Source organism: Saccopteryx leptura, chromosome 1 (genome assembly GCF_036850995.1).
Source record: "Saccopteryx leptura isolate mSacLep1 chromosome 1, mSacLep1_pri_phased_curated, whole genome shotgun sequence".
In the NCBI taxonomy this organism is placed as follows: Eukaryota; Metazoa; Chordata; class Mammalia; order Chiroptera; family Emballonuridae; genus Saccopteryx; species Saccopteryx leptura.
This window is the reverse complement of record NC_089503.1, coordinates 301,808,254-301,835,157: the sequence shown is the minus strand read 5'-3', so window position 1 is coordinate 301,835,157 and position 26,904 is coordinate 301,808,254. Positions and strand designations below refer to the sequence as shown.

At 37.0% G+C, this 26,904-nt stretch overlaps 1 protein-coding gene across 7 annotated transcripts in view; it reads left to right on the top strand.

The window, feature by feature from the left end:
- Positions 1-26,904, top strand: part of VEZT (vezatin, adherens junctions transmembrane protein) — a 71,544-nt gene that overhangs the window by 12,765 nt on the left and 31,875 nt on the right. For 6 of the 7 annotated variants that reach the window (XM_066357382.1, XM_066357396.1, XM_066357418.1 and 3 more), the window contains exons 2-3: positions 18,278-18,412; positions 22,227-22,313. In XM_066357382.1, the coding sequence (XP_066213479.1) occupies positions 18,278-18,412; positions 22,227-22,313 (222 nt within the window). Of the gene's footprint in view, positions 1-798; positions 930-18,277; positions 18,413-22,226; positions 22,314-26,904 lie in introns of those variants that run through there. The other variant, XM_066357404.1, reaches the window with a different exon arrangement.

Below are 26,904 nucleotides of genomic sequence, written 5' to 3'. Positions count from 1 at the left end.
TCTGGCCACCTGTATCTTATTGTTAACATTTTGCTGATTAATCTATAACCATTAATCCCACATCCAAACCTTATTTTAATGTTTAGTATATGTTCTTCTCACACCCAATATTTTGTCAATGTATCTGACCTGGATCTTTTTATTTTTTTCTAGTGTACTTAAAAATAATTTTATTCCTCATCTTGCTTTGCTCTGTATTCAGTAAGTGCCCAGTATATGCCAGTTGATTAACCAGATATTGGTAGGGAGAGCTCAATCCAGCATTGCTATCTTCTCTTTCCTTAGTTAAGACCAAGTCACTGCTGCTCTTTATTTTTAGTCATTTGTGTGTATAATCTGTGTAAGTCAACTTTCTCTCTTTGTTTCTCTTCATCTTTCTTTTGATGGATGTTTTCTTTTGCTCTCTATATTATTGAACTTGAGTACATTTGTACTATTGTATGGAAAAAAATTTTAATTACTCTTTAAAATTTTTTGTTTTTTATAACATCCATGCAAAACTAATTGGATGGGATGCATTTCTGTTGGAAAATACCAGAAGCCTGCAGTCAGAAAAATTTATGAGTTATATGTCATTCCAGCTGCTGGTTTTAAAAATCTTTTAAGTAAGCATAAATATGAAGCAATATTCTCTTAAAGGCATTAAAAAAAACCATCCTACTCTCCCTATTACTTCTTCTGCTGTTACCCAGTAATAGTGAGTGAAACTGAAGAAATTATGTTCAGGTTTTTTCAAAGAGCTGCTTCTGATAGGAAAATGCTTAGTAATGATGAAGACACGCCCTCCACTTCGTGGCCATTTTGTAGTATAGTTCTGGAGAAATAAGTAGGAACTATGAAAGAAAGAAGTGTATGGATCAAAAGAACACGGGCAAGAGGCAGTAAATTTTTCATCTAGGTCAACTGAAGAAATTAGAACTATGCTGTCTGTGAGTAGTTTAATTAGTTGGACTAATTTTTATGGACTCTCTTAACCTACTTAGTCTTTTTGAATTCCATGATTAGATTTTGCTTTGCTGATATTGAGGAACAATTAAATTAATGCTTGGATCTGGGGCTTTTGGAATAATAATTTAGAAATTATGTTGAAATGTGTAAACTCCAAAAAGTATTTTCTGTTATTTTATAATATTATGAATTTTTCAAGGTACTATTCTATGATGTAATTTAAGGTTTAAAGTAAGGAGGGTGGAAGATAATAAGTGGTTATTATCAGATTATACTTTCTGATTATATACTAATTAAAGATAAGTGAAAAGTATACAGAAATAGTACATTGGCAATATAATTAATAGTAATGGGGAAACTCTTTTTCCTTTGTAGAATTTTTTAATTATGACAGGCTTAACTCTATATATCAAAAACTTCCTGCTTAACAATAGAAAAAAAAGCTTCTTTGTATAGTTTGGTAATGAAAATCTTCCTCATCAGTTTATTTTGTGGAGTTCTGCAATTAGCCTGGAAAGAAGTAAGGAAATGATAGCAACTGACAACAGGAGTCCATCCTTTTCAATCATATATGTATGTTTTTAATGCTGTTTGCCCTATACATGATGCTTACTTTTAGACCTATATAGCCTTAAGCTATAGTCAAAGTCTGACTGCCTCCCCGCTTCTAACTTCAGAAAAATACAAAACAAAACAAAAGAAAAAAATAGAAGTTAACTAAGTAATTTGATAATTCTGTTAACAAGGAAATGGAAATCAAAGGCTTCAATTCAAAAGTACAGATTTGTATAGATGTGAGGTCTTCATTAACAAAATCATTCTACATTTCACAATTTCAGGTTTCTGTGTCAAAGCTTCCTGCCTTCTGCTACCTTCTGTTAATAGCTATCTGTAGTTTCCTATTGCTTTTTATGTTTAATAGACTTGCAGCAATCAAATGTCACCTGGCATCTGACGATAGTTAGCATTTTGCAAGACCTAATAGTATGGCTTTGATATAGTATTGACATTTTAAATCAAGGAACTAGCCATGGCCGGTTGGCTCAGTGGTAGAGCGTACGCCTGGCATATAGAAGTCCCAGGTTTGATTTTGGTCAGGGCACACAGGAGAAGTGACCATCTGCTTCTCCTCCTATCCCCTTCCCCCCGCCCCCTGCAGCCATGGCTCCAATGGGTCAAGCTAGTTGGTCCCAGGCACTGAAGATGGCTCCATGACCTCGCCTCAGGGCCTGAAATGGCTGTGTTGCTGAGCAATGGAGCAGCAGCCCCAGATGGGCAGAACATTGCCCTATAGGGGCCTTGTCAGGTAGATCCTGGTTGAGGCACATGTGGGAGTCTGTCTCTGCCTCCCCATCTCTCACTTAATTAAAAAAAAAAAAACAAGGAACTGTAGTAGTGGAGTAGATCATATAGAAAAGTACACCAGATCATTCTAATTCATTTACTAAACTAATATTTCAACACCCTTTTTTTTTTTTTGCCTGACCAGGTTGTGGCACAGTGGATAGAGCGTCAGATGAGGAGGACCCAGGTTCAAAACCATGAGGTCGCTGGCTTGAGCGCGGGCTCACCAGCTTGAGTGAGGTGTTGCTAGCTTGAGCATGGGATCATAGACATGACCCCATGGTTGCTGGCTTGAACCTAAAGGTCGCTGGCTTAAAGCCCAAGGTTGCTGGCTTAAGCCCAAAGTCACTGGCTTGAGCAAGGGGTCACTCGGTCTGCTCTAGCCCCTTGGTCAAGGCACATATGAGAAAGCAATCAATGAACAACTAAGGTGCCACAAGAAAGAATTAATGCTTCTTATCTCTCTCCCTTCCTGTCTGTCTGGCTCTCTCTCTCTGTCTTGGTCAAAAAAATCCCAAAACCATTTAATACCCTTTGTTATCAGGCCTTATGCTTGGCGCCTTTTTCTACATAACATATGAATATATTCTCCTTGTAAAGAAGTCAAATACGGGCAAAACATCAGCCCTTTATTAATCTCCCTTTTCTTCTCTAGTTCCATTTTTCTATTCAGAACTAACCACTGCAATCATTTTCAGTATAATTATATTCATATATACATATATGTAGATATGTCTAATACACATAGAAATATTGTGTAATTTTACTTTTTAGAATATAAATGGGTTCTGAAATGAGTTTAGTAGTTTGTATTCTCATATGTACATTTAGCATACTTTTATAGTTCTATCCATAGAGTAGATGCCTAGCTAGGTCAATGGATACATACATTTATATTTTTGTAGGTTAAACTCCCATTAATAGTGTCTGAAGTATCCTTTTTCTCATATTCTTGACAACACTAAATATGATCAAATTTAGTTGTTATCCTTACCAGATAAAAATTATCTTTGTTTTAACTTGCATAGCTTCAATCAAGGGTAAAGTCTTAACATGTTTTCATTTGTATTTACCATGTGTATGGTTTTTTTTCTTTGAATTGCCTGTTTATATCCTTTGCCCATTTTGCAGTTTTTAAAATCTTTTTCTTACTGGTTTATATGGGCTTACTGGAAATTAAAGAAATCAGTTTTCTCATACATTGCCATATTTGCTCTTCAGTATCACGGAGTTATTTTAAAAACCCAATGAGATGGACTTGAAAGTAATTAGTAAGAATGAAGTACTATTGTTTTTATAGTCATAAGATTCTTTGCAGCCAATTTTTAGGCCTGTGTAATCTAAGGCAAATACAGATGGATTATAGCTCATCTGAAACACAAATGATTGGTAATAAATGTAGATATTATTACAAGACGTGTTGACCTATTGTGAATTTTTTACCTTAATCTGTTAAATAATTTTAAAAATTACAAGCCCAACTTCCGGTTTAAAGTATACAAATTTATACATAATACTATATTAGACCGAGTTAATGAATTTATTTACGCAAGTTATTTGCAGTGTAGCAGAATAAATAACAGATTTGGCTCTTGCTCAGCTGCCTAGGTTCAAATCCTGGCTCTGTCATTTATATACATGATCTTAGCCAAACTACTTGATCTCTTTCTGCCTTAGTTTTATCTTAAATTAGTTCTGGCTCATAAGGTTATTACAGTGGTACCTTGAGATACAAGCAAACCAACATACAATTTTTTAAGATACAAGCTGCAACTTGTATTTTTGTTCGAGATCTGAGCGAAATTCTGAGATACTAGTTGTGATTCAGGAAGCTGCCGCTAATTGGTGCATTGGTTCGTGGGTCCAATATCGGCAGCATAACACCAGCATCTTGTTGTTCTCACGTTACCCGCAGAATCAAGTTGAACCTCGTGCGCTGTACTCGTTCTTGCATAATTTTTGCATTTTTTACTAACTTTTTTTGTGTGCTATCATGGGGCCGAAGAAAGTGAGTGTAAAGGACAGTGGTGAGGAGAAGAAGAGAATGATGTCGTTAGAAATAAAGCAAGAAATAATAGAAAAACATGAGTGTGGTGTACGAGTGATTGAACTGGCAAGGCTGTACGACCGCAATACATCTACAATTTGTACCATCCTTAAACAAAAGGATGCCATCAAAAGCACAAATCCAGCAAAAGGAACTACAGTTCTGTCCCAATTAAAGACAAATATCTATGAAGAAATGGAGAAGCTTCTGCTGGTGTGGGTGAAAGAGAAAGAACTGGCAGGAGATACAGTGACAGAGACTGTAATATGTGAAAAGGCACATATTATTTACAGCGACTTGAAGAAGAAAGAACCATCAACCTCAAAAGAGGCAGCAGAAGATACGTTTAAGGCAAGTCACGGCTGGTTTGAAAATTTTAAGAAGAGATCTGTCATCCCCTCGGTAGTGAGGCATGGTGAAGTTGCGAGTGCTGACGTTAAGGCAGCTGAGGAGTACATCGCACGTTTTGCTGCGCTTATCTCAAAGGAAGGCTACATCCTCCAACAAGTGTTCAACTGTGACAAAACAGGATTGTTTTGGAAAAAAATGCCCCGGAGGACTTTCATCACCACAGAGGAGAAGAAGCTGCCAGGCCATAAACCCATGAAGGACCTTCTGACCCTTGCATTGTGTGCAAATGCTAGCAGTGATTATAAAGTAAAGCTACTGCTAGTGTATCATTCCAAAAATCCTCAAGCCTTTAAGACTCACAAGATTCTTAAAGAAAAACTGCAGTTTATGTGGCACACCAATGCTAGGGCGTGGGTTACGCGGCAGTTTTTTATTGAATGGGTAAATCTCGTCTTTGGTCCTGCAGTGAAGAAATATCTTCAAGAAATAAACTCCCAATGAAAGCATTACCAATCCTTGAAAATGTTCCAGCCCACCCACCTGATCTTGAAGATGACATTCTTGATGAGTTCAAATTTGTGAAAGTCCTCTACCTCCCACCCAACATGACTTCAATCTTGCAACCTATGGATCAGCAGGTCATTTCCAACTTTAAAAAGCTTTACACAAAGCACTTGTTCCGCCGCTGCTTTGAGGTGACTGAGAATACAATTCTAACCCTTCGAGAGTTTTGGAAAGATCACTACAACATCGTGATATGTTTACGCATTATTGATTTGGCATGGCAAGAGGTTACAAGAAGAACCTTGAACTCAGCATGGAAAAAGTTATGGCCTGATGTTGTTGCAGACAGGGACTTCGAAGGATTCAAACCAGAGACCAAGACCAAGGTAGAAGCGTTGGAGGAGATTGTGTCCCTTGGAAAGTCGATGGGTCTGGAGGTAGATAGGGTGACGTAAACAAGCTTATTGAAGAACATGAGGAGGAACTCTCAACTGAGGAGTTGAAGGAGCTACAGATGATGCAACATATGGAGCTTCTGCAAGAGATTAGTAGTGAGGAGGAGGTAGAGTCGGAGGAAGTGATTTCTACAAGTGAAATTAAAGACATGCTGGCAATGTGGGAGAAGCTTTCAAGTTTCATTGAAAAGAAACACCCAGAAAAAGTTTCAACTGATCTGCTTCAGCACTTTTTAATGACACTTGTTTGTCACATTCCCATAACACTTTAAAAGGCAGGCAAAAGCAAACCTCTTTGGATAGACCTTTATTCAAAAGTCCTGCAAGTGCCTGACCTGTGGTGGCACAGTGGATAAAGTGTCAACCTGGAAATGCTGAGGTCACCGGTTCAAAACCCTGGGCTTGCTTGGTCAAGGCACATACGGGAGTTGATGCTTCCAGCTCCTCCCCACCTTCTCTCTCTCTGTCTCTCCTCTCTCTCTCTCTCTCTCTCTGTCTCTCCCTCTCCTCTCTAAAAAAAAAAAAATGAATAAATAAATATAAAAGTCCTGCAAGTGAAAGTGCTAAAAGTGCAGCCAAAAAGGCAAAAACCGGTGATGATTAAATGAAAAATATGTAATGTTAAGTTTAGGTTAAGTTTAGAGTTAAGAAAGTGCATTTTTTTACAATTAAGTTTTTGTGGTTTCATTTTAAGTAAAGAAAGCGCTGTTTTAAGTTGTTTTTTAAATTTTTTGTTGTTGTTTTTTGTTTTTATTTTTTTACAGAGACAGAGAGTGAGTCAGAAAGAGGGATAGACAGGGACATACAGACAGGAACGGAGAGAGATGAGAAGCATCAATCATTAGTTTTTCGTTGCACATTGCGACACCTTAGTTGTTCATTGATTGCTTTCTCATATGTGCCTTGACCGCGGGCCTTCAACAGACCGAGTGACCCCTTGCTGGAGCCAGTGACCTTGGGTTCAAGCTGGTGGGCTTTTTGCTCAAACCAGATGAGCCCACGCTCAAGCTGTTGACCTCGGGGTCTCAAACCTGGGTCCTCTGCATCCCAGTCCGACGCTCTATCCACTGCGCCACCGCCTGGATCAGGCGTTAAGTTTTGTTTAAAGTAAAGAAAATGCAGTTTTAGTTTACATTTAGTGTTAAGAAAGTGCAGTTTCAGTTTACGTGTCTACAGTGCCTGCATCCCTTCCTCCCTCCTTCCTTCTCCGCCATTCACCTCCGTTAGCCGCACTCGTCTGTCTTCAAGGTAAGAATACGGTACTAAATAACACTTTTTTCTTTTATTTCATGTATTTTGTTATGCATTGGTAAAGTATACGTGTGTGTTTCTTAATAAAAAACATGTCTTTTTCATAATTTAGGATGGTTTGGGGATGTTTCACAGGGCTGAAACAGATTAAATCTATTTCAGTTATTTTAAATGGGAGAAATTTGTTTGATATACGAGTTGACTGACTTAAGAGCTCAGTTAGAGAACGAATTAAACTCGTATCTCAAGGTACAACTGTATAGAGATAATATGAGTTAGTCTATAAAAATGCTTAGAACAATGCCTGGCACAGTTTGGGTACTGAGTAAATGAGTAAATGTTTGATGCTGCTGCTGTTTGGGGAGGGTTTGGTCAATCAAACAGATGAAACCTACACTGATCATCCGTTTGTGAGAAAAAGGGACAATCTGTGTAGCATCAACAGAATTAGCAGTCTCCACTGATATCTACAAACCAGAGGTAAACACTGCCACAATCTAAGAAATGGGCAGAGGGGGAGCAGGTTGAGGGCCATTTCCAGATGTTCACTACTTATAAACCGCATAGCCTGTGGGAAACTGCAACACTGAACTTCTTGCTTTATTTTGTTTGTGTGAGCTTGTTCATATCGATGCATGCTATGGCTCTATGGCCTTTGGTAACTAGACTTCTAAATTGATCTATTGCCTTTTGTTTATTTTTCTAATTTGCATTTTATACCTGAAAATTTACCTCTGGTTTCTGCCTGAATTTTTCCTAATTGCTGCTTTGTTAACCCTAGTAGCCTCCTAAATATAGAACTCCTTTAAGGGTGAGTCAACAGAAAAATCATGGAGCCTGTAGATCATAAAAATACCAGTTTTATGAAGGTTTAGAGGAGTTGCCACTCTTCAAAATATAGTCACAGATAGAAAAGAATTCAGATGGGATTCAAGGGAATATAGTTCTATGAAACTTAAACCACCAGTGAAAGAGGAATAATGTGAGATGAGGACACCTGGAGCTGCCCCATGGTCCCTCCCCTCTGGCATGGCCTGCCTCCTTCTTGGGGTCTATATATATAAATATATAAGACTATCTTTACAGTGGCAGTTGTCTCCTAATCTGTTGGCCTCACCACACCTGAATAATAAACTATGTTTTAAAACATTAAGATGAAGTTGAGAGAGAAAACTTGTTTGTTTCTTCTAGATCTCCTTTTTCCTCAAAGAGGAGATACTGTGTTTTGGTTAAGGGTGTAGGCTTTGGACTCAGCCCAACTAACTTCACATTCTACTGGGTAACCTTGGACAAGTCATTTAACCTCCATTGCCCCAACCAATTTCCTTCTAAAATAGGAGTAATGGTACTTAGTACTATTTAGATGTTTAATAATAGTAATAGTACTCTTCAGAAATTTGTTGTTAGGAGTAAATTGGGTATTATAAAACATGCTTAACTTAATGCCTAGCGTATAAGCAACTTAAGAAATGTTAACTATTTTTACTGTTACTCTTATTATTTTCCAACTTTTGCACTACTCTTTTCCAAAATACTGATCTCGTAGGGCCCTCTTGTCTTCTCACACTATATATTATCTCTAGCTGAGCTCATCTATTCCATGTATCCATACCTATGTGCTAACATGGGATTGCCACCATACCTAATTGCAAAACTCAAATCTATACATTCAAACTAGGCCACTGCCCTAATCTTCAGAAACCTTAGGTCTCAGTTATTCACATTTGAATAACTCACAGGCACAGCTAACTCATCACCTTCTTCAGATTTGTTGCTCTGCCATTGTTTTATATTTCCATAAATAGCACCACATAATTGTTCAAACCAGAAATCGAGGCATCATCTTGGCCCCTCCATTGCCAACTACTTTCTATCATAAGGGGAATACTAAATTGGGGGTGGGGAGAAGGATTCACAAACTAAAGAATGTTTATTACATTTGGGGAGAGGAAATAGGGGTCAGGGGTAAGATAAAGAAAGTTATTTTGCATTTTATATCTTTTTGTATTGTTTGAATTTTTAGCTTAAAAATAATAATATAAAAATAAAAATCTGTGAAGTTGAGCAGTTGCACTTAGTTTCCTTTTATAAGTAGAATCGGTTAGCTTTTTCTTGAATATCCCCAGAGAGAAGTTAATGGCAGAAAACTACTATAACTCTAGTGCCTGACATATAGTAGGTGCTCACTAAATATTTGACTAGTGATTAATGAACAAATGCAGATTACCATTTAGGTTTTCCTTTTTCTAGCCAATGATTTTTCCAGTGGAATGCTGTTAGCACTGAGTCATTGACATCTAGCGGACTGAGCGGATACTTTGTGAGGAACCAGAATCAAAATTTGGCCAGTAGTTGTTACAGACTACACATTGATTTTCTAAAAGGGTGTGCAGCTCTGAGAGTGGCTTTTCTGGGAAAGAGAAGGCAAGAGTACAGAGGTTGCATCAAGGTTAGTATGAAAAGAGCATGTAGGGTTCTGGTGGCTGTTTACTTAGCCTGATGTGGATGTTTAGTTGTGGGCCATTGTGGGCATTGACAGAGTGTGCCAATAGCCAAAGAAAACTGCTCAAGTAAGATGCCATTTGTGAAAGAGGCTAGAGTTATTTAGATTATCTGATTATCTAACTTTCCTAGTTACATACGTGACCAAATTAGTCAGATATGTTTTGTTTCTTTTCTTTCTATCTTTCATTTTTCCTTCCTTCCTCCCTCCCTCCCTCCCTCCCTCCCTCCCTTCCTCCCTCCCTCCCTCCCTCCCTTCCTTCCTTCCATTCTTTCTTTCTTTCTTTTTCTCCTTCTTTCTTTCTTTCTTTCTTGAGAGAGAGAGGAAGGGAGAGAGATGAGAAGCATCAACCCGTAGTTGCGGCACATTTGTTGTTCATTGATTGCTTCTCATATGTACCTTGACCAGGGGACTCCAACCAAGCCAGTGACCCCTTGCTCAAGCCAACAACCTTGGGCTCAAGCGAGTGACATTGGGCTTCAAGCCAGCGACCATGGGATCATGTCAATGATCTCACACCCAAGCTGGCAACCCCGCACTCAAGCTGGTGAGCCTATGCTCAAGCGAGATGAGCCCATGCTCAAGCCTGGTAAGTCCATACTCAAGTTGGTGACATCGGGGTTTCAAACCTAGGACCTTGGCATCCCAGTCCGATGCTCTATCCACTGCGCCACCACCTGGTTAGGCTGTAGCTGATGTTTAAGTGATTAACTCACATATTCATTTAAAGATGTTACTAAATTAACATTGCTTTTTGCCACATTCTCTTTCAGTAGATATTCAAAGTACCATTATATGGAAGTTTGTAAAGACTTAAGTGTTCTAAAGTTTAATAAGCTTATGTTTTTCCCAGATCAAAATAATGTTAAATTTTCTCAATTTCACATTTTTCTGCTACATTATTTTCTTAAATCTTTTATACCAGACTAGGAAAACCCAATATCTGATTTTTAAAAACTTGATAATAGACATTTAAAAGTATACCTAAAAAGGGAGAATAATAGAGTGAAAGCTCCAGATACCTATCACCCAGCTTTAGAAGCTGTTAAAATTTTGCTGAAAGGTTCATCTATTCCTCTCCCACCCCCCACCTTTTTTCTTGGAGTATTTTGAAGCAAATTGCAGACATTACCTAATTTCACTTGTGAATGTTTCAGTGTACATTTCTAACACTTAAGTACTCTTTTCTTTAAAAACAAACAAACAAACAAAAAGCGCACAACTGCCTGACTGGTGATGGCACAGTGGATAGAGCATTGACCTGGGATGCTGAGGTCCCAGGTTTGAAGCCTAAGGTCGCTGACTTGAGCAAGGGGTCACTGGCTCAGCTTGAGGCCCTTCATCAAGTCACATTATGAGAAGCAATCAATGACCAACAGATTGGTCATTGCTTCTTATCTCTCCTCTCCCTTCCTCTCTTCCTCCCTCTCTCACACTTTCTCGTAAACCAAACAAAAAAGAAAACTCCAATATAATTACTTAATAAAATTAATAATAATTTCCCAATATCATCTGATACCTAGTATCTCAAAAAATGTCTTTTAGTTGTTCAATGTCCAAACATCACATTTGGGTGATAAATATATCCCATTAGTCTTTAAGTCTTCTTCACCTGCTCTATGTTTATTATACCATTTATTTGTTGAAGAAACAACTCTGTTTCCCTGAAAATAAAACATCCTCCAAAAATAAGACCTAGTGCAATTTTTTGCAAGCTTAGAAATATAAGGCCTCCCCTGAAAATAAGACCTATCGCGTCTTTTGGAACAAAAGTTAATATAAGACACTGTCTTATTTTCAGGGAAATAGAGTAGGTAATTTGATCTTTAGAATTTCCATATTTTGAATTTGGCTGATTGCATAGGATAAAATGTTATTTGATTTAGAACGAAATTCTATACAGTTGTCCTTTACCATATCGTGGTTCACTTTTCGCGGTCTCACTGTATCGCAGATTTTTAAATTGTATCTATCTAATTTTGTATCGCGGGTCCTTCACTATATTGCAGGATTTTGCAGTATACAAGTATTTTTATATATTTATTACTTTAATTATTTTATGGTAAAATAGACGAAATAAGTGTGGGAAAGGCTTGTAAGAGTGTGGGGAGGGTTTATAAAGCCTTAAATATATATAAATAATAAAATGAATATAAGGTCACTACCTCATGGATTTTCACCTATCACAGGAGGTTCTGGAACCCAACCCCAGCAATAGATGAGGGACTACTGTTTTTTTTGTTTTTTGGGTTTTTTTTTACTTTTCCGAAGTTAGAAGCGGGGAGGCAGTCAGACAGACTCCTGCATGCGCCAGACCGGGATCCGCCCAGCATGCCCACCAGGGGGCAATGCTCTGCCCATCTGGGGCATTGCTCCATTGTGTCCGGAGCCATTCAAGCACCTGAGGCGGAGGCCATTGAGACATCCTCAGCGCCCGGGCCAACTTTGCTCCAATGGAGCCTTGGCTGGGGGAGGGGAAGAGAGACAGAGGAAAGAGAGAGGGAAGGGTAGAGAAGCAGATGGGCGCTTCTTTGGTGTGCCCTGGCCGGGAATCGAACCCGTAACTTCCACATGCTTGGCTGACGCTCTATCGCTGAGCCAACCAGCCAGGGCCGAACCACTGTATTTTATCATACCAATTTTTTAATCTTGTCTTTCACAAAATGTCATGAATTTTGTTTTACCACCTGAACAAATTTAAGAACCCTGTGGCATTTTTATTTTGTACTTAAGGGAGCTGAGACCAAGAGATTTTCCTGAAACACAGCAGCCTACATGAAAAGTATCAGACCACTCCGTATTTTCCTTGGTACAGATGAAAAGTATCATAGAATGAAACTTTTTAGCAAGGACCTCACCTGTTATGTTTTGTTTTCTTCCCTGTGCCTGGATATTGCCTAGCACAAAGAAGATGTGAGGGTTTATTATTGAGTGGACGTCCTAATTCTTCCATGTTTGGCCTGTTCTTCACTGTCTGGGCTAGAATCTGAAAGGTTACAACTTGTTCTGTCTGTAACAGTATAAAGCAGTTTAGAAGAGAGATCCTAAATATAAAAGCATTTATCTATCACCTCCATTTTATACTAATTAATCTTCCTTCTTAAATGCAAACCAGCAATAAAGGTATTAACACTTCTTCAGAATGCATCATAAATCATGCAGAAAATAAACAATGCATTAGAGTGGTTCGGAGTTATATATTCATTAATGTAGGGTCTGATATCTTTAATCAGAGGACATAAAGTACAGGTAGCCTAGGATTTAAATGAGTCATTTTCTTTTTTTTTTTTCCCCCATAGATTTGAGAGAGAAAAAGAGAGAGAGAGCAAGAGAAGGGAAAGGAGAGAGAGAAGCATTTTTCCACTTAGTTATGCACCCCTTGATTGCTTCTCATATGTGCCCTGATCAGGGCTTGAACCTGAGCCCTTGGGATCGAGCCTGTGACCCTGAGATCAAGCTGGTGACCCTGGGATTGAGCTAGCAACCTTAGAACTCGAGGACGACACTATCCACTGCACCACTGGCCAGCCATTTTCTTGAAATGCTTGTTTGGCAAAATCTTGGGGCTTCCTGTCTGTTTTTGTTTATTTTTCTTACAAAAATACATTTCGACCATCAGAACAACCTTAGCACAACCAAAAACTCTTGGCTATCGTTTATTTAGCAGAATTCTTTCTGGTACTATGATATGTGTTTTCTGTCAGCTAAAATTTACAGGAATTGTTAGCCACAAGGATTTCCTGAGGAGAAGCTCCCACATGCTGTGGCTGAGGTTTCACCTATTTCTTTTGGCAACAGTAACACTCCAATACTACAAAATTATATTTTGAGTTCAGTACTGATAATTTTTCTTCAAGAAAACAACTTAACTGAAACATTTGTGGTTTTATTTTGCTTGAACCAAGGGAAAAAGTCATAATACAGAAAAATACTTATCACCACCTACTATGCTTTTACCTTCCACAAAAAAATCCCTTTCTAAAGTTGCTATCAACTTATAATAATGCTCACTAAATGAAACATAGAAATTTGTATGTATTAGTTCATAAACCTAATAGCCCAAAACCTTCAAATATATATAATAATTAGGGCTGTTGCAATAGGGAGCCTTACCTTGCTATAAAAGAAAAAATGAAAATGGATTATTTTATATTGGTGATCAGGTTTTCACACTAAGACATTATTTGCCTTTTTCATTCTTACCCTCTTCTCCAGGTACAGAGTACAAAAGCTTGTCAATATGGTTTCATATTCCACATTAAATTAACTTTTTCCAAATTCAAAACTATCACTTGTTGAGTTGTGTTATGGCTATTCTTTAATAATACTATTATCAGAAAAGACTATTAAAATACTACTCCCTTTCCAACTATACATCTGTTTAAAGCCAAATTTTCTTAATATACTTCATCCAAGACAATAAATTGCAACAGACTGAATGGAGAAGCAAATAGAATCCAGATATCTCCTATTAAGCCAGACAATAAAGAGATTTGCAAAAATATAGAACAAATCACTCTTCTCAAAATTTTTTTTCTTTTTGGAAAAAAATTTTATTTCGTTAACATTATTTACATCAATACAGGTGTTGGCAAAAGTAGGTTTACAGTTGTGTGTGAAACAGTTTATTCTTGTATTATTAATTATTGTATTATTTGCTATACAAACAACTGTAAACCTACTTTTGCCCACACCTGTTATCTGAGTTTATTGTTATTTTAAATAAGTAACTATTTTTAATTTTTTGTCTTAATTTCTAATGTATATCAATATTATTATAAATATCAATAAACAACCACATAAACAAAAGGTCTTTGGGGCCCTCAGTAATTTATAAGAACAGTTCTGGCTTGTTGGCTCAGTCAGTTAAAAAGCGTTGTCCGGTAATACTGGGGTTGTGGGTTCGATCCCTGGTCAGGGCACATACAGGAAGCAACCAGTGAGTGTACAGCTTAGTGTAGCGGTTTTCAACCTGTGGGTCGCGACCTCGGCGGGGTCGCCTAAAGTCATCAGAAAATACATACTGCATATCAGGTATTTACATTCCGAATCATAACTGTAGCAAAATTACAGTTATGAAGTAGCCACCAAAATTATTTTTTGGTTTGGGGTCACCGCAACATAAGGAACTGTATTGCGGGGTCACGGCATTAGAAAGGTTGAAACCACTGGCTTAGTGGAACCATAAATGAATGCGCTCTCTCTCTTTTTGTTCCATCTCCTTCTATTTCTCTGTGAGATACAATGATGACTGGAATTACACATCATCCCTAGTCTCTGAAGGTTGGCTACTCTGAAATTTTGTCAAATACTTAGTTACATATAAGCTATTAAACAAAGCACAGTTATGGTCCTTGGCAAGCCAGAATTTTCCAGAGCTGTAAAACAGTGCTGTCTCGGATGAAAGTGACGAATTCTTTCACTAAAGATGAGGAAGAAACCAGTACTAAAAGCATCATTCATAGTTGTAGAGAACAAATGGATATACTATACCTGTGACAAGAAGCTTGTGAAACCAGCCAAAAATTAGTAAGTTTTACATTTGGAAAGACAGCAGAATAAACTACTGGTAGAATTATTGTATGACATAACATGGTTGAACATTATCACTAGTATACAAGGTAAACCATTAATGTTATTTTTGTGAAATACACAATAGCAAGAGTTCCAGATGATGGTGCTCCAGACTGAGCGTGCTCCAGACTGAGCGTGCATGCTTAGTTGATGTGGAGAACATGGGGGGGGGGGGGGGGGGGGGACAAAAGTAGGTGTACAGTTGTGAGTAGGTGAAACAGTTTATTCTTATATTACTATTTATTTTTATATTATTTATTTGCATTACAACTGTAAACCTACTTTGCCTACCCCTGTAATGTGGAAAACAAAGTATTCATTGTTTCTCTTATGTTTAGTCACCTTTGAAAATCTATGTTACACATATTCCATTTTATTATTTTTTGAGCTGTCACATATACTGGAAAAGGAAGGGACTTTGGGGCCAGAGCTGACACAGCATTAGGATTTGAATAAAAAGAAGTTTGGCTCCATCGCTATCTCCCAGACCTCTTCCCAGAGAACAGTTAGCAGTCAGGAGTAGTGTGCCTCATGAGTTCAGGTGAGTCTAATTAGAACAGAAGTCAGCAAACTGGGTCAGTTTTGTACCCCCTTCTGTGCCTATTTTTATTTTTATATGGCTGCTGAACAAGGAATAGTGTGTGTGTGTGTGTGTGTGTGTGTGTGTGTGTGTGTGTGTGTGTGTTTGGCAAAAATATCAAAAGAATGATATTTTGTGACACATGAAAATTCTAAGAAGTTAATATTTTCATAAATAAGTTTTATTGGAATGTAACTACACTCATTGGTCTATGTGTCATTTGTGGCTGTTTTCACACTATAGCAGCAGAGGTGAACAGACCATATCACCCACAAAGCCTAAAGTGTGTACTGTCTGGCCAGTTAGAGAAAAAGTTTGATGTCCCTTGAATTAGTCTAACTCCACTTTGATCCATCTTATTTATTGTTCTTCCCCATGGGAGTTCATTTGAAAAAAGCATTCTACTGCCTTAAAAACAAGTTTTTTTTTTAAAGTATGTAAACTTTTCAAAAGGTCAGCCCAAATGAACTAGCATTCTCGTTTTTTTGCCACTCTGATGGTTCACAGTTCAATTTGAAAAATGCAGATTGAGTAATTCAAGGCCATATTTGAAGATCCATTATGAGTGATGTAAAGATTAATCATTTGTGCCACCAGAGATTTTAAATCTGGTAGAGGAATAAGAAATATAGTCCTCCTTATATTATAATTTTTTTGAGAATTTTTCTCAAGAGATTACACATAGTTGAAGAGAAAAGCTTTTGACTCATCTTCCTGTTCTCTCAAATTTATAGCCAGCAAATTGCTACAAGTCCAGCAAATTCCCACTCTTCATTTTTCCAAACTCAAGGTTCTATTACCTAAAAGTGTTGGTCTAATTTAGCTGCTGTTGCTGTTTTCATAGCAACCAATACTTCCTGTAATTTTTAATTTGCTTGCTGTCTTTATTTTTTTTTTAATTTTTATTTTTTTTTTTATTTTTTTACAGAGACAGAGAGAGAGTCAGAGAGAGGGATAGATAAGGACAGACAGACAGGAACGGAGAGAGATGAGAAGCATCAATCATTAGCTTTTCATTGCAACACCTTAGTTGTTCAATGATTGCTTTCTCATATGTGCCTTGACCAGGGAACTACAGCAGACCGAGTAACCCCTTGCTCAAGCCAGTAACCTTGGGTCCAAGCTGGTGAGCTTTTGCTCAAACCAGATGAGCCCGCGCTCAAGCTGGCGACCTCAGGATCTTGAACCGGGGTCCTCCACATCCCAATCTGGTGCTCTATCCAATGCACCACCACCTGGTCAGGCTGCTTGCTGTCTTTATACTCAACTATAAGTAAGTTTCTTTGGTGTCTTCCTTTCTAGACACATGAGGGACTATAATTTTAGGTAGTATAGTGTATTTCAGAGTGTTAGCTTTGATGTTAGATCTATCCTACTTTCCTTTAGCTGAGTGAATCTGTCTCCTTGACTATGAAATGGGAATAAAAATAGTGATGATGATAATGATGATACCTTTTATGGAGTTTGTTGTGAATCTTAACGGAGATGAGGTGTTGTAAAATGCTAAGTTAAGCTTTTGCCACATAGTACTGTATCAGCTGTGTTGCTGTAGGTTGTTTTGGTGGTTGTTGTTATTGTATCCCTGACACCTAAGAGATGTTCTTTATTTTGTTGAATGGAATCAAGGTTTATTTTTAAACATGTCATCAACTTTGTACTTTAGAGAAAGCTAAAAGTTTAAGTTAAAGCTTGCTGTTTATCTAGAAAGAATTGTCTCGGAGATTTTCATCTAGTAGTGATGGTGATATTTATGTTTGGTGGGATTTGGGTGATTTTTTTTTCCATGTGTTCCAAAACGTGTGCTCTTTTCACATAGCTTATATAAAGTTGAGGTATGTGTTAAATGCTTGCTGTGTGTCAGGGACTATTCTAAGTGCTTTATATTTATGAACTATTACTATTCTTATCTTTACCTGAGACAGCTGAAGCATGAAAGGATTATAAATTGCTATAGTTATACTTCTAATAAGAGGCAGAGTTGGAATTTGAACCTATAGGTTGGCTCCAGTTTGTGTCTTAACCACTGTGATATAATGCTTTTATTAGCCATGCTGTCTCATTTGCCATATATTTGTCCATAAGCTTACCTTAGGTAACTTTCTTGGAGTTTTAAGTTTTTTTACAGTGCAGGTACTGTACATATAATCTATAATATAATAAATATTTGTGCTTGACTGAACCCATGAATATGATGGTATGATAAAATTATAATTAATATAGTATAATCTTTGCCTAACTCTCTTTAGCTTCAATTAATAACTGTTTTTCACTGTAGGTCTTCTTAGAAGCTATATATTGCCAGGATTGGCTATTTTGAAGCAATCTCCTGTAATAATACAAATATTCAGGCAAAGAAATTTATTAACAAATCTATTTTTTCTTTTTTTTTTATTCTTAAATTAATTTTTCCTTGCTTTGGTGGTGGTTATTATTATATTTCTAACACCTAAGAGAAGGTCTTTATTTTGTTGAGTGGATTTACTCAAAAATATTGGTGCATTTTATTTAGAGTTTTCTTCTTTTGGGGTCCCTCTGTTAAACTGTTGATTTTTTTTTTTTTTTTTTTGGAATAGCATTGTGACATAATTCAATTTTTTATATGTCAAGCCTTAAAGAATTTGGGCATACGGAACTGATATTGAAATTTAGTATTGAATTTGGCCTCTAAACCTTGAAATAGGAACGATCTCAAAGTTTGTTTTATTTTATGTCTCTTTCAGAATTCTCCACTTTATCAATACTTACAGGATCTGGGACACACAGACTTTGAAATATGTTCCTCTCCATCACCAAAACCAGAAAAATGCACAGTGACAGAGGGACAACAAAAGCCTCCTACAAGAGCCCTGCCAAAAGTAAGAAAGCATGTTCATTCTCTATGACTTAATCTTTTGTTCTTTACCTTACAGAAAACAAAAACGAAAAACATCTTGTAAGCCCTCGCCACACTGGTCAGACTTTATTTTTTTTATTTCATCAGTAGTACAAAACTGCCTGTTTAGATAAACATGAATACTTGATGTTTTGGACTGTCTTATGGGTAATTTGTATAATAAATGGAAATACATATGGTTGAGAATCAAAATCTATTATTTAAATATTGTAATTATATGGAGAGGATCAGAAAAAATATACTTAATGAGAACCCAACTACTAGGACTCTTATATTAGCTGGAATTATTTTTTCTTTTTAAGATTTTTTTTTTATATAAGAAAGCAAACTGAAGGTATTTCATAAACAGTTCCAAGGATATGTGACGGAGTGGGTATACTTACCTCAATTTCTGATGCCCTTTATGTCTGCAATATTATAACTGTTTTATAGCAAATAGCTCACAGTTGATATACAGCATTATGAGGCTAAGATACTAAAAATCTTTATTAATTATTTCTATAAAACTCATTAACCTAATACATTCATTTATGTTCTATTAGACATTTATTAAAATAAAAGTCTAGTACATTTCATTTTTAGTACAAAGAATTCTAATTTAATAGAAAAATATATAACCAGATTATCTAATTATTTGAGCATTCTAACTTAATCAGTGTTTTATTATATAAGACAATATTTTCAGGAGGTGGCTCTGAAAGTTTTCAATTACTCATTTACTCTGCTGTGATAGAGGTCTTTTCTCTTGTTCTTTGCAAAACCCCTATAATTTGAGGTATCCAAGCTAGGCCCTTTTGCAACAGTGGAGTAAATACCAGAGAAATGGTTTGGGTTTTTTTATTTTGTTTTGTTTTTTTGACTAACACTGGCAGAGTGGGAGTTTGGGGAGTTGGAGCTCACATGGTTCAGAACCAGTTTTGCTAGTTCTCTGTACCTAAACAAACCCTTCCTTCTCTTGCTCCTTTCAAATGTGAAGGTTCCTAAGAAGAGTTCTGCAAGGAAAACTGAAAACTGTATCTAATAGATTATTTCTAGATTAAAACTTGGTTTGAGATTACTTGGTAAGAAAAGATAAAGCGACAAGGGATAATCGTGCAGCATGAGATGCTCATTGAACTGTGGGGGTTGGGGGTGGGGGTGTACAAACTTGTGTTTTATAGGTATTCAGTCCTCTGGTTTGTGACAGGTATTTTTACATATGGAAATGCTGTTATTAATTTATAAATAAATAAAATGAGAGTTAAAAATTTCATCCCCTCAGAAGTCAGTCAAAAGCATAGCCAGAGGGTATTTTTCAGAATTACCACATATCCAGAAAGTTTGTCTAGTTTTCATCTTACACATATCAATTGTATAAACTTACTTTTTTCTAAGTTTTTCTAAATCTGGGGCAACTAAATTTTAGAAAATGATAACTATTTAGTTCCTTCTAGTGGATATATAGTTTTTAGAATTAGCCTCAACATTTTGTTCAAGCAGTTAAGTATCAGTAATTTTGGGGGGGGAGCAAAATTTTTTGTATAATATGAGTTCATGATGAAGTAGTCATTAACACTAATTGCCCTTTTTCAATTTTATTAATTTTTTTAATGTAATGGTTAAGCACTTATTGAGTAGTCTGTACTGGTATCCTCACCATGAATATTTATTGTCTGTATATCTTTGTGGTTTCTTTTCCTATGACTATTCTTTTCTCTTTTTTTTCTTTTTTCTTTTCTTTCTTTTTTTTTAATCACTGACTTGGCTTTATAACCCTAGCTTCTAAAAGTGGAATCAATCAAAGACAAAGGTATAGGAGAATCATTTCCCAACACTCCTCTTATAAACTAATTATTTAAGATTCTTCTTTGGAGTAAAATAGATTCTTTACTGTTTACAAGGTTACTTTTGATTTGCAAAGACTCCATGTTTTTCCCTGTATTTCCCCCATGCAATCTTGGCTGCCTCAATCAGGCAGACAAAAATCATAAGGACCTCTTTTTTTTTTTGGCATCTGCACTGAAACCTTAGCAGCAGATAGTAATTGTTCCAGATCTGTCAAATAGATGCATTTTCTGTAATTATTCCTTTAAAAATTTTTTAATTAATTTATTTTTTTACTATTTAATGATTTTTAGAGAGAGAGAAACATTGATTTGTTGTTCCACTTAGTTATACATTCATCGGTTGATTCTTGTATGTGCCCTGACCAGAGATCAAACCCGCAACCTTTGCATATCAGGACAATGCTTTAATCAACTGATCTGCCCATCCAGGGCTCCTGTGGTTATTCTTAAACGTCCCTCCGTAATATTTAGCATCAGGCCTCCTCTCTACTTAGACTGTGTTTTCTGAGAGAGCCCCTCTACTTTCTTGCCCTCATTGGCCACTTATGTCCATCTTCCATCTTCACTGATCCCCAGATGTTTGATGGACATTCTCACCTACCTGTGCCCCAGGAAGCTCAGGTTCAATATGTCTGAAACACAGCTGCTTTCCTCAGCAGCCCACAAACAAACAAAATTTGTTTTAATATTTTCAAATTACTACTTTCTTAGTTACCTTACGACTTCCCTTTGCTCCCACATTGATTTGGTCACAAAATGGTACATCAAATCAGCTTCTTTCTAAAATCTTAGCCATTTTTGCTATCCTAGTGCAGGCCTATGTCATTATTTAGCTGGACTGACATCCTCCTAATCCTGCTTCTTGGCTACAATCATTCCCTGCCAGTACAGCCTCAGCATTGTTGTCAGTTTTCTAAAATGCTGTATTTTATTGTTTTGCCTCCTTCCATAAAAATCTTTGGTAGCTCCTCACAGCCTACAGGATAAATCTAAACTATTGTGGTATATAAGACCAAAGTTCTGTAAAACCCATCTCAGTGTACCTTTTTAACTTTATCATAGTTCCCCTTTTCCCTTGGGTCTTAGCTGTCGCAACTGTGCCCCCAGCCCATGGCATGTTCTCCATGGCCCTCTCCTGTAATCAGCCTGTTCCCAAACCTGGAGTGTTCGCCTTTGTTGTTCAAGTTCTACTCATCTGTTAGGACTTCTTCCAGTGTTAGCTCCTCTTGTCCTCTTCTCTTTCCACATTTTTTCAGACTTTACATTGGTTTGTAATTATTTGTATGGTCTCGTCTGCACTAAGTTCTTGACAACAACAGTTATGTTTAATTGTCTTGGGGCCTGTGACCCTTTTTCAGTACCTGGGAAATAGTAATCACTCAATGAATGTAAACTATTTACTGGCATGCTCATGAAATGAGTGATTAAGGTATAAATATATAGAGTTTTGGGGTGATTTAATAATACACTTCTTATTTCAATGAGATAGTTTTTCTAAAATTAAAATTTCTTTCTGCCTTAGTATTATGAAATGAAATGTCCTTAATATTTGAGAAATTGGAACACCCAATGTTTTTTTCTGAAATATATACCATCACCATCTTAACATATGTAGTCTACTGAAGATAAATAGGCTGCATCAGGATGACTTCTGACTGCTTATTAAAAATCATATTTTTAGTCTCATTCCAAACTTACTGAATCTGAAGCTTTAGTTAGGGGGACCGGGAAAATGTTTTTAACTAAAATAGAATCCCGGTAATTTTGATGTGCAAATAAATTGGGAACTAATATGGAGGCTAAGACATACTAACAAAGCGTATAACCTGGATGATTGCTTTCTCCCTTTTCCTGATAAAAATGGTGATAATTAGATGTAAGTTATTTGAAGTTTTTCTGCTACTTGGGTATTGTTTAATAATCCTACACAATGTCATTCATCTTTTTCAGCAAGGCATCCTGTTGAAAGTGGCTGAAACCATCAAAAGTTGGATTTTTTCTCAGTGCGATAAGAAAGATGACTTACTTCAGAAGTTGGTAAGTGTTTGTTTTACCTTTTTTGTCAATTTTCAGGGCTCTAGTTCTTCATTAGTGAGAGAATGAATGAATAAGAATTCATCTTTCTACTGATTTGGGCAGTAATTGATCTTGATTAGAAATTCTGAGCACTTCTTCAAAAGAAGACTCTCTGCTTCCTGAATTGTTAAATAAAGTTGTTTGTATTACCTAAAAAACAAGAAATCCTTCGATAACTGGGAATCTTTGCATTTGGACTTATTAGCATTATTTCATAGTTCTAAAATATTATTAGCCACTTAAGAATAGAATATTCTAGTAGTTATTGAAACCTTATTTGTTACATTACTAATTTCCTGCTGCCATCTTCCTCCATTGACAGTGATTCCTCTCAGTAGGGAAGGGAATAGGAATATATCCATTAGTGCAGGGGTCCCCAAACTACGGCCCGCGGGCCACATGCGGCCCCCTGAGGCCATTTATCCGGCCCCCGCCACACTTCTGGAAGGGGCACCTCTTTCATTGGTGGTCAGTGAGAGGAGCATAGTTCCCATTGAAATACTGGTCAGTTTGTTGATTTAAATTTACTTGTTCTTTATTTTAAATATTGTATTTATTTCCGTTTTGTCTTTTTACTTTAAAATAAGATATGTGCAGTGTGCATAGGAATTTGTTCATAGTTTTTTTTTTATAGTCCGGCCCTCCAATGGTCTGAGGCACAGTGAACTGGCCCCCTGTGAAAAAAGTTTGGGGACCCCTGCATTAGTGGGAACTTCTCCCTCTTCGTTAGGAGTTTGACTGTCTTTATCCTTATTGCACAGCCAATGACTACAAAGTTTAGACAAAATCAAAAGTGGTCCCTTCCTAATTTATTTATCATTAATCTGACAACTTCAAATTAATTTATTTTAGTTTATTTACCATTGTCTGACAAATTCATATGTAAAAGTTAGTCTTCCAGGACTGATAAGTCACAAACTTTTCCAAAGACTTAAAGTAGTCAATATTGAGTCTTTATGATTCCTCTGAGGCTTGCTTTTTTCCCCCTCTCTGCTGCAGTATATCTGTTGCTTGACCTCTTAACCCCAAGGAGGGGGTCAAGTTTTTATATCTTAACAATACAAAAGTGATGTTACAAAGTTCTCATGGCTCTCAGTAGAAGTAATCAGACTATAAGTAAGCAGGTTTCCAGAATCCTTTACTGGCCTATGACTTTAAGATGATAATTATTATTCTTGTAAATTATCATTTATAAAGAAATGTTTACAAAGTGCTTTCACATTTTGATTTGGTAATCTATACACTGTAAGGTTTGGTGCATTTTACCAGTTGGAAATCCTGAGTTTCAGACAACTCAGTTTGGGTAGAGAATACTTATTAGGTGAATTTTTCAAGAATGTTCAGCTAGAAAGTGATAGAGTTGGAATTTGTATTCAGATCTCCTGTCTTCAAAGCCCAGGCTCTTTACTATAATGCACTACTTCTCCAGCTTGAATATTACCATGTTTGGACTGACTAAAATTACTTTATTAGTGATCCAGAGAGCAAGTTTTCTGTTCAGGGTTTCATCTTTGTAGGTGTGTTGAGAAGGTCAGTGATGTGTCTGTCATCTACATAGACTGTCACCTCTCTCCAGGTGGAACCATCCTCATTTTTCAGTGATACTAGGACTGTGGTAAGGTATTTGGATCCATATATATAATTTTCTGTGGTTTAATCATAGTCTGTGAGGTCCTGATCTTTTCATTCTTAGTTCTTTGTCACTGGCCACATGTTCCATGTCAAGTTTCACCTAAAGTGCCAGCTTCTATGTGTGGCCCTTTTGTGCCTGTGTTATGGAGAATTCTAGGAAGTACATACCTAAGAAATAATTTACTGGAAATGGACTAAGGCATTGCCCATTTGGCTTCTGGCATAAGATTGCTTGACTTTTTCCCCTGGAATGTGACATAGTTGAAATTTTGTTAGCTATACAGCTATTGAACCAGTCCTTTTTATAAAAGTACTGGCAATTGCTCTGTGATATCTGAATATTTTTTCAGTTTATTTTTATTACAGTAGTACTTTTCTCCTTAAAAAATTAAAAAAATTCCTTTAAAGAAACTATGATGGTAGTGATATTAGCTTTTTTTTTTTTTTTTTTTTGTATTTTTTTAAAGTTAGAAGTGGGGAGGCAGTCAGACAGACTCCCACATGTGCCTGACCAGGATCCACCCAGCAAGCCCACCAGGGAGGTGATGCTCTTCCCATCTGGGGCATTGCTCCATTGCAACCAGAGCCATTCTAGCACCTGAGGTGGAGGCCATAGAGCCGTCCTCAGTGCCCTGGCCAACTTTGCTCCAATGAAGCCTTGGCTATGGGAGGGGAAGAGAGAGATAGAGAGGAAGAAGAGGGGGAAAGGTGGAGAAGCAGATGGGCGCTTCTCCTGTGTGCCCTGGCTGGGAATCGAACCTGGGACTTCCACACGCTGGGCCGACACTCTACCACTAAGCCAACCAGCCAGGGCCTAGTGATATTAGCATTTTTTATGTACTTTTTAGCTTTCACATGTCATCACATTTGATTCTTATCAGCTTTATGAAATAGTATTATATATTAAAAAGTGTATAAGATCATGAAAGTATAGTGACAAATCCTATACTAAGAGATACACATCCTATAGTAAGAGACACATAAGTTCTCTTCCCATCCCTAGGGGCAAAAATAGAAATCTTTATTCTTTAGCTGTGCTTTGCATCTCTTTTCATTCCATTCAAGCAGAAATCTTTCTAAGTTACCTTCTCATGCCATTTCTCTACTTAGATTCTAAAAAGATTTCTATTATCTATCATATCAATACCAATTAATCACTTCAGCATAAAAGAATCTGCATAAATTGGCCCTAATCTACCTTTCTAGCCTTATCCACCAATATTTTCATTAGCCAACCCAGTCTTTCCTTTCCTTTATTCCATACCTGTTCTGTATATCTGTGTCAGTGTTCTTAACTCTGAGGAAATTCTTTTTATTTTTCTATTATTGGAATCTTTTCAATAAACAGTCCTAGCTCTTCCACAAGGCCTTTCCCAAAAACTTCAGCCCATTGATCTCTTGTTGTCTCTAACAGCCTGGTAATGATTATCTATGCTATGATCTGTAAAATTTTGTGTATTATATATGCTTTCCTTTATTGTACTTTAATTATTTCTTCTGTACTAACAACACTAGCAGCCAACAGTCACATAGTGTTTACTGTGAACCAGACACTCTTAGTATTTTACAAATACTAACTTATTCCATCCTCACGACATCCCTATGAACTTGGTACTAATTATTTATATTTTGCGGATGAGGAAACTGAAACAGAGAGGTTATTAACTTGCTTAAGCTGTGGAACCAGAATATAAAACAAGGTACTAACTAGGTTGTGGTACTCAAACTTCTTGAGGGTGAGCCAAAGTTCACATAGTGCACCTCCCTGTGACACAGAGAGCCCAACTGTTCAGATGATACTTACTGATATTTAAGTCCATCAAAATTACTCCCTTTTAATGTCTTCATTTGTTTGAGACTGGACTTGAGTCCAAACAGGGCTATTATGACATGTTTCTTAATTTAGTAGATATCTATTTTCCCAGTATTTTCATTGCCATATTGCAACATAGTTTCTATATATTATGTAGTTCTTATTTTTATAATTAAAGAATAACATTTTCGCCTGACCAGGCAGTGGCGCAGTAGATAGAGCGTTGGACTGAGATGCCGAGGACTCAGGTTCGAGACTCCAAGGTCACCAGCTTGAGCGCAGGCTCATCCCGTTTGAGCAAAAAGCTCACCGGCTTGGACCCAAGGTCGCTGGCTCGAGCAAGGGGTTACTCGGTCTGCTGTAGCCGCCCTGGTCAAGGCACATATGAGAAAGCAATCAATGAACAACTAAGGTGTCACAATGAAAATCTGATGATTGATGCTTCTCATCTCTCTCCCCCTTCCTGTCTGTCTGTCCCTATCTATCCCTCTCTCTCTCTCTCTGTCCTTGTGTAAAAAAAAAAAGAATAACATTTTCGCCTGACCAGGCAGTGGTGCAGTGGATGGAGCGTCAGACTGGGATGCGGAAGACCCAGGTTCGAGACCCCGAGGTTGCCAGCTTGAGCGTGGGCTCATCTGGTTTGAGCAAAAATTCACCAGCTTGGACCCAAGGTCGCTGGCTCAAGCAAGGGGTTACTCTGTCTGCTGAAGGCCCATGGTCAAGGCACATATGAGAAAGCAATCAATGAACAACTAAGGTGTCGCAATGTGCAACAAAAAACTAATGATTGATGCTTCTCATCTCTCCGTTCCTGTCTGTCTGTCCCTGTCTATCCCTCACTCTGACTCTCTCTCTGTCTCTAAAGAAAAAAGAAAGAATAACATTTTCTAATTTATCCTTATGAAAAACTTTATGTGATTCAATATTACAGCTCTAATTATCAGAATATAGTTCAAGTTCTTCCTTTGTAATGAGGCAATCTAATAACTAATATAATATTACTTTAGTTATTTGGAGTAGTTTTGTCCCTAAAATTTATTTGTATGTGCAGATGATTGTAGGCTGTTAGTTTGTCAAATTCTTGAATTAGATATTTCTAAATCTATT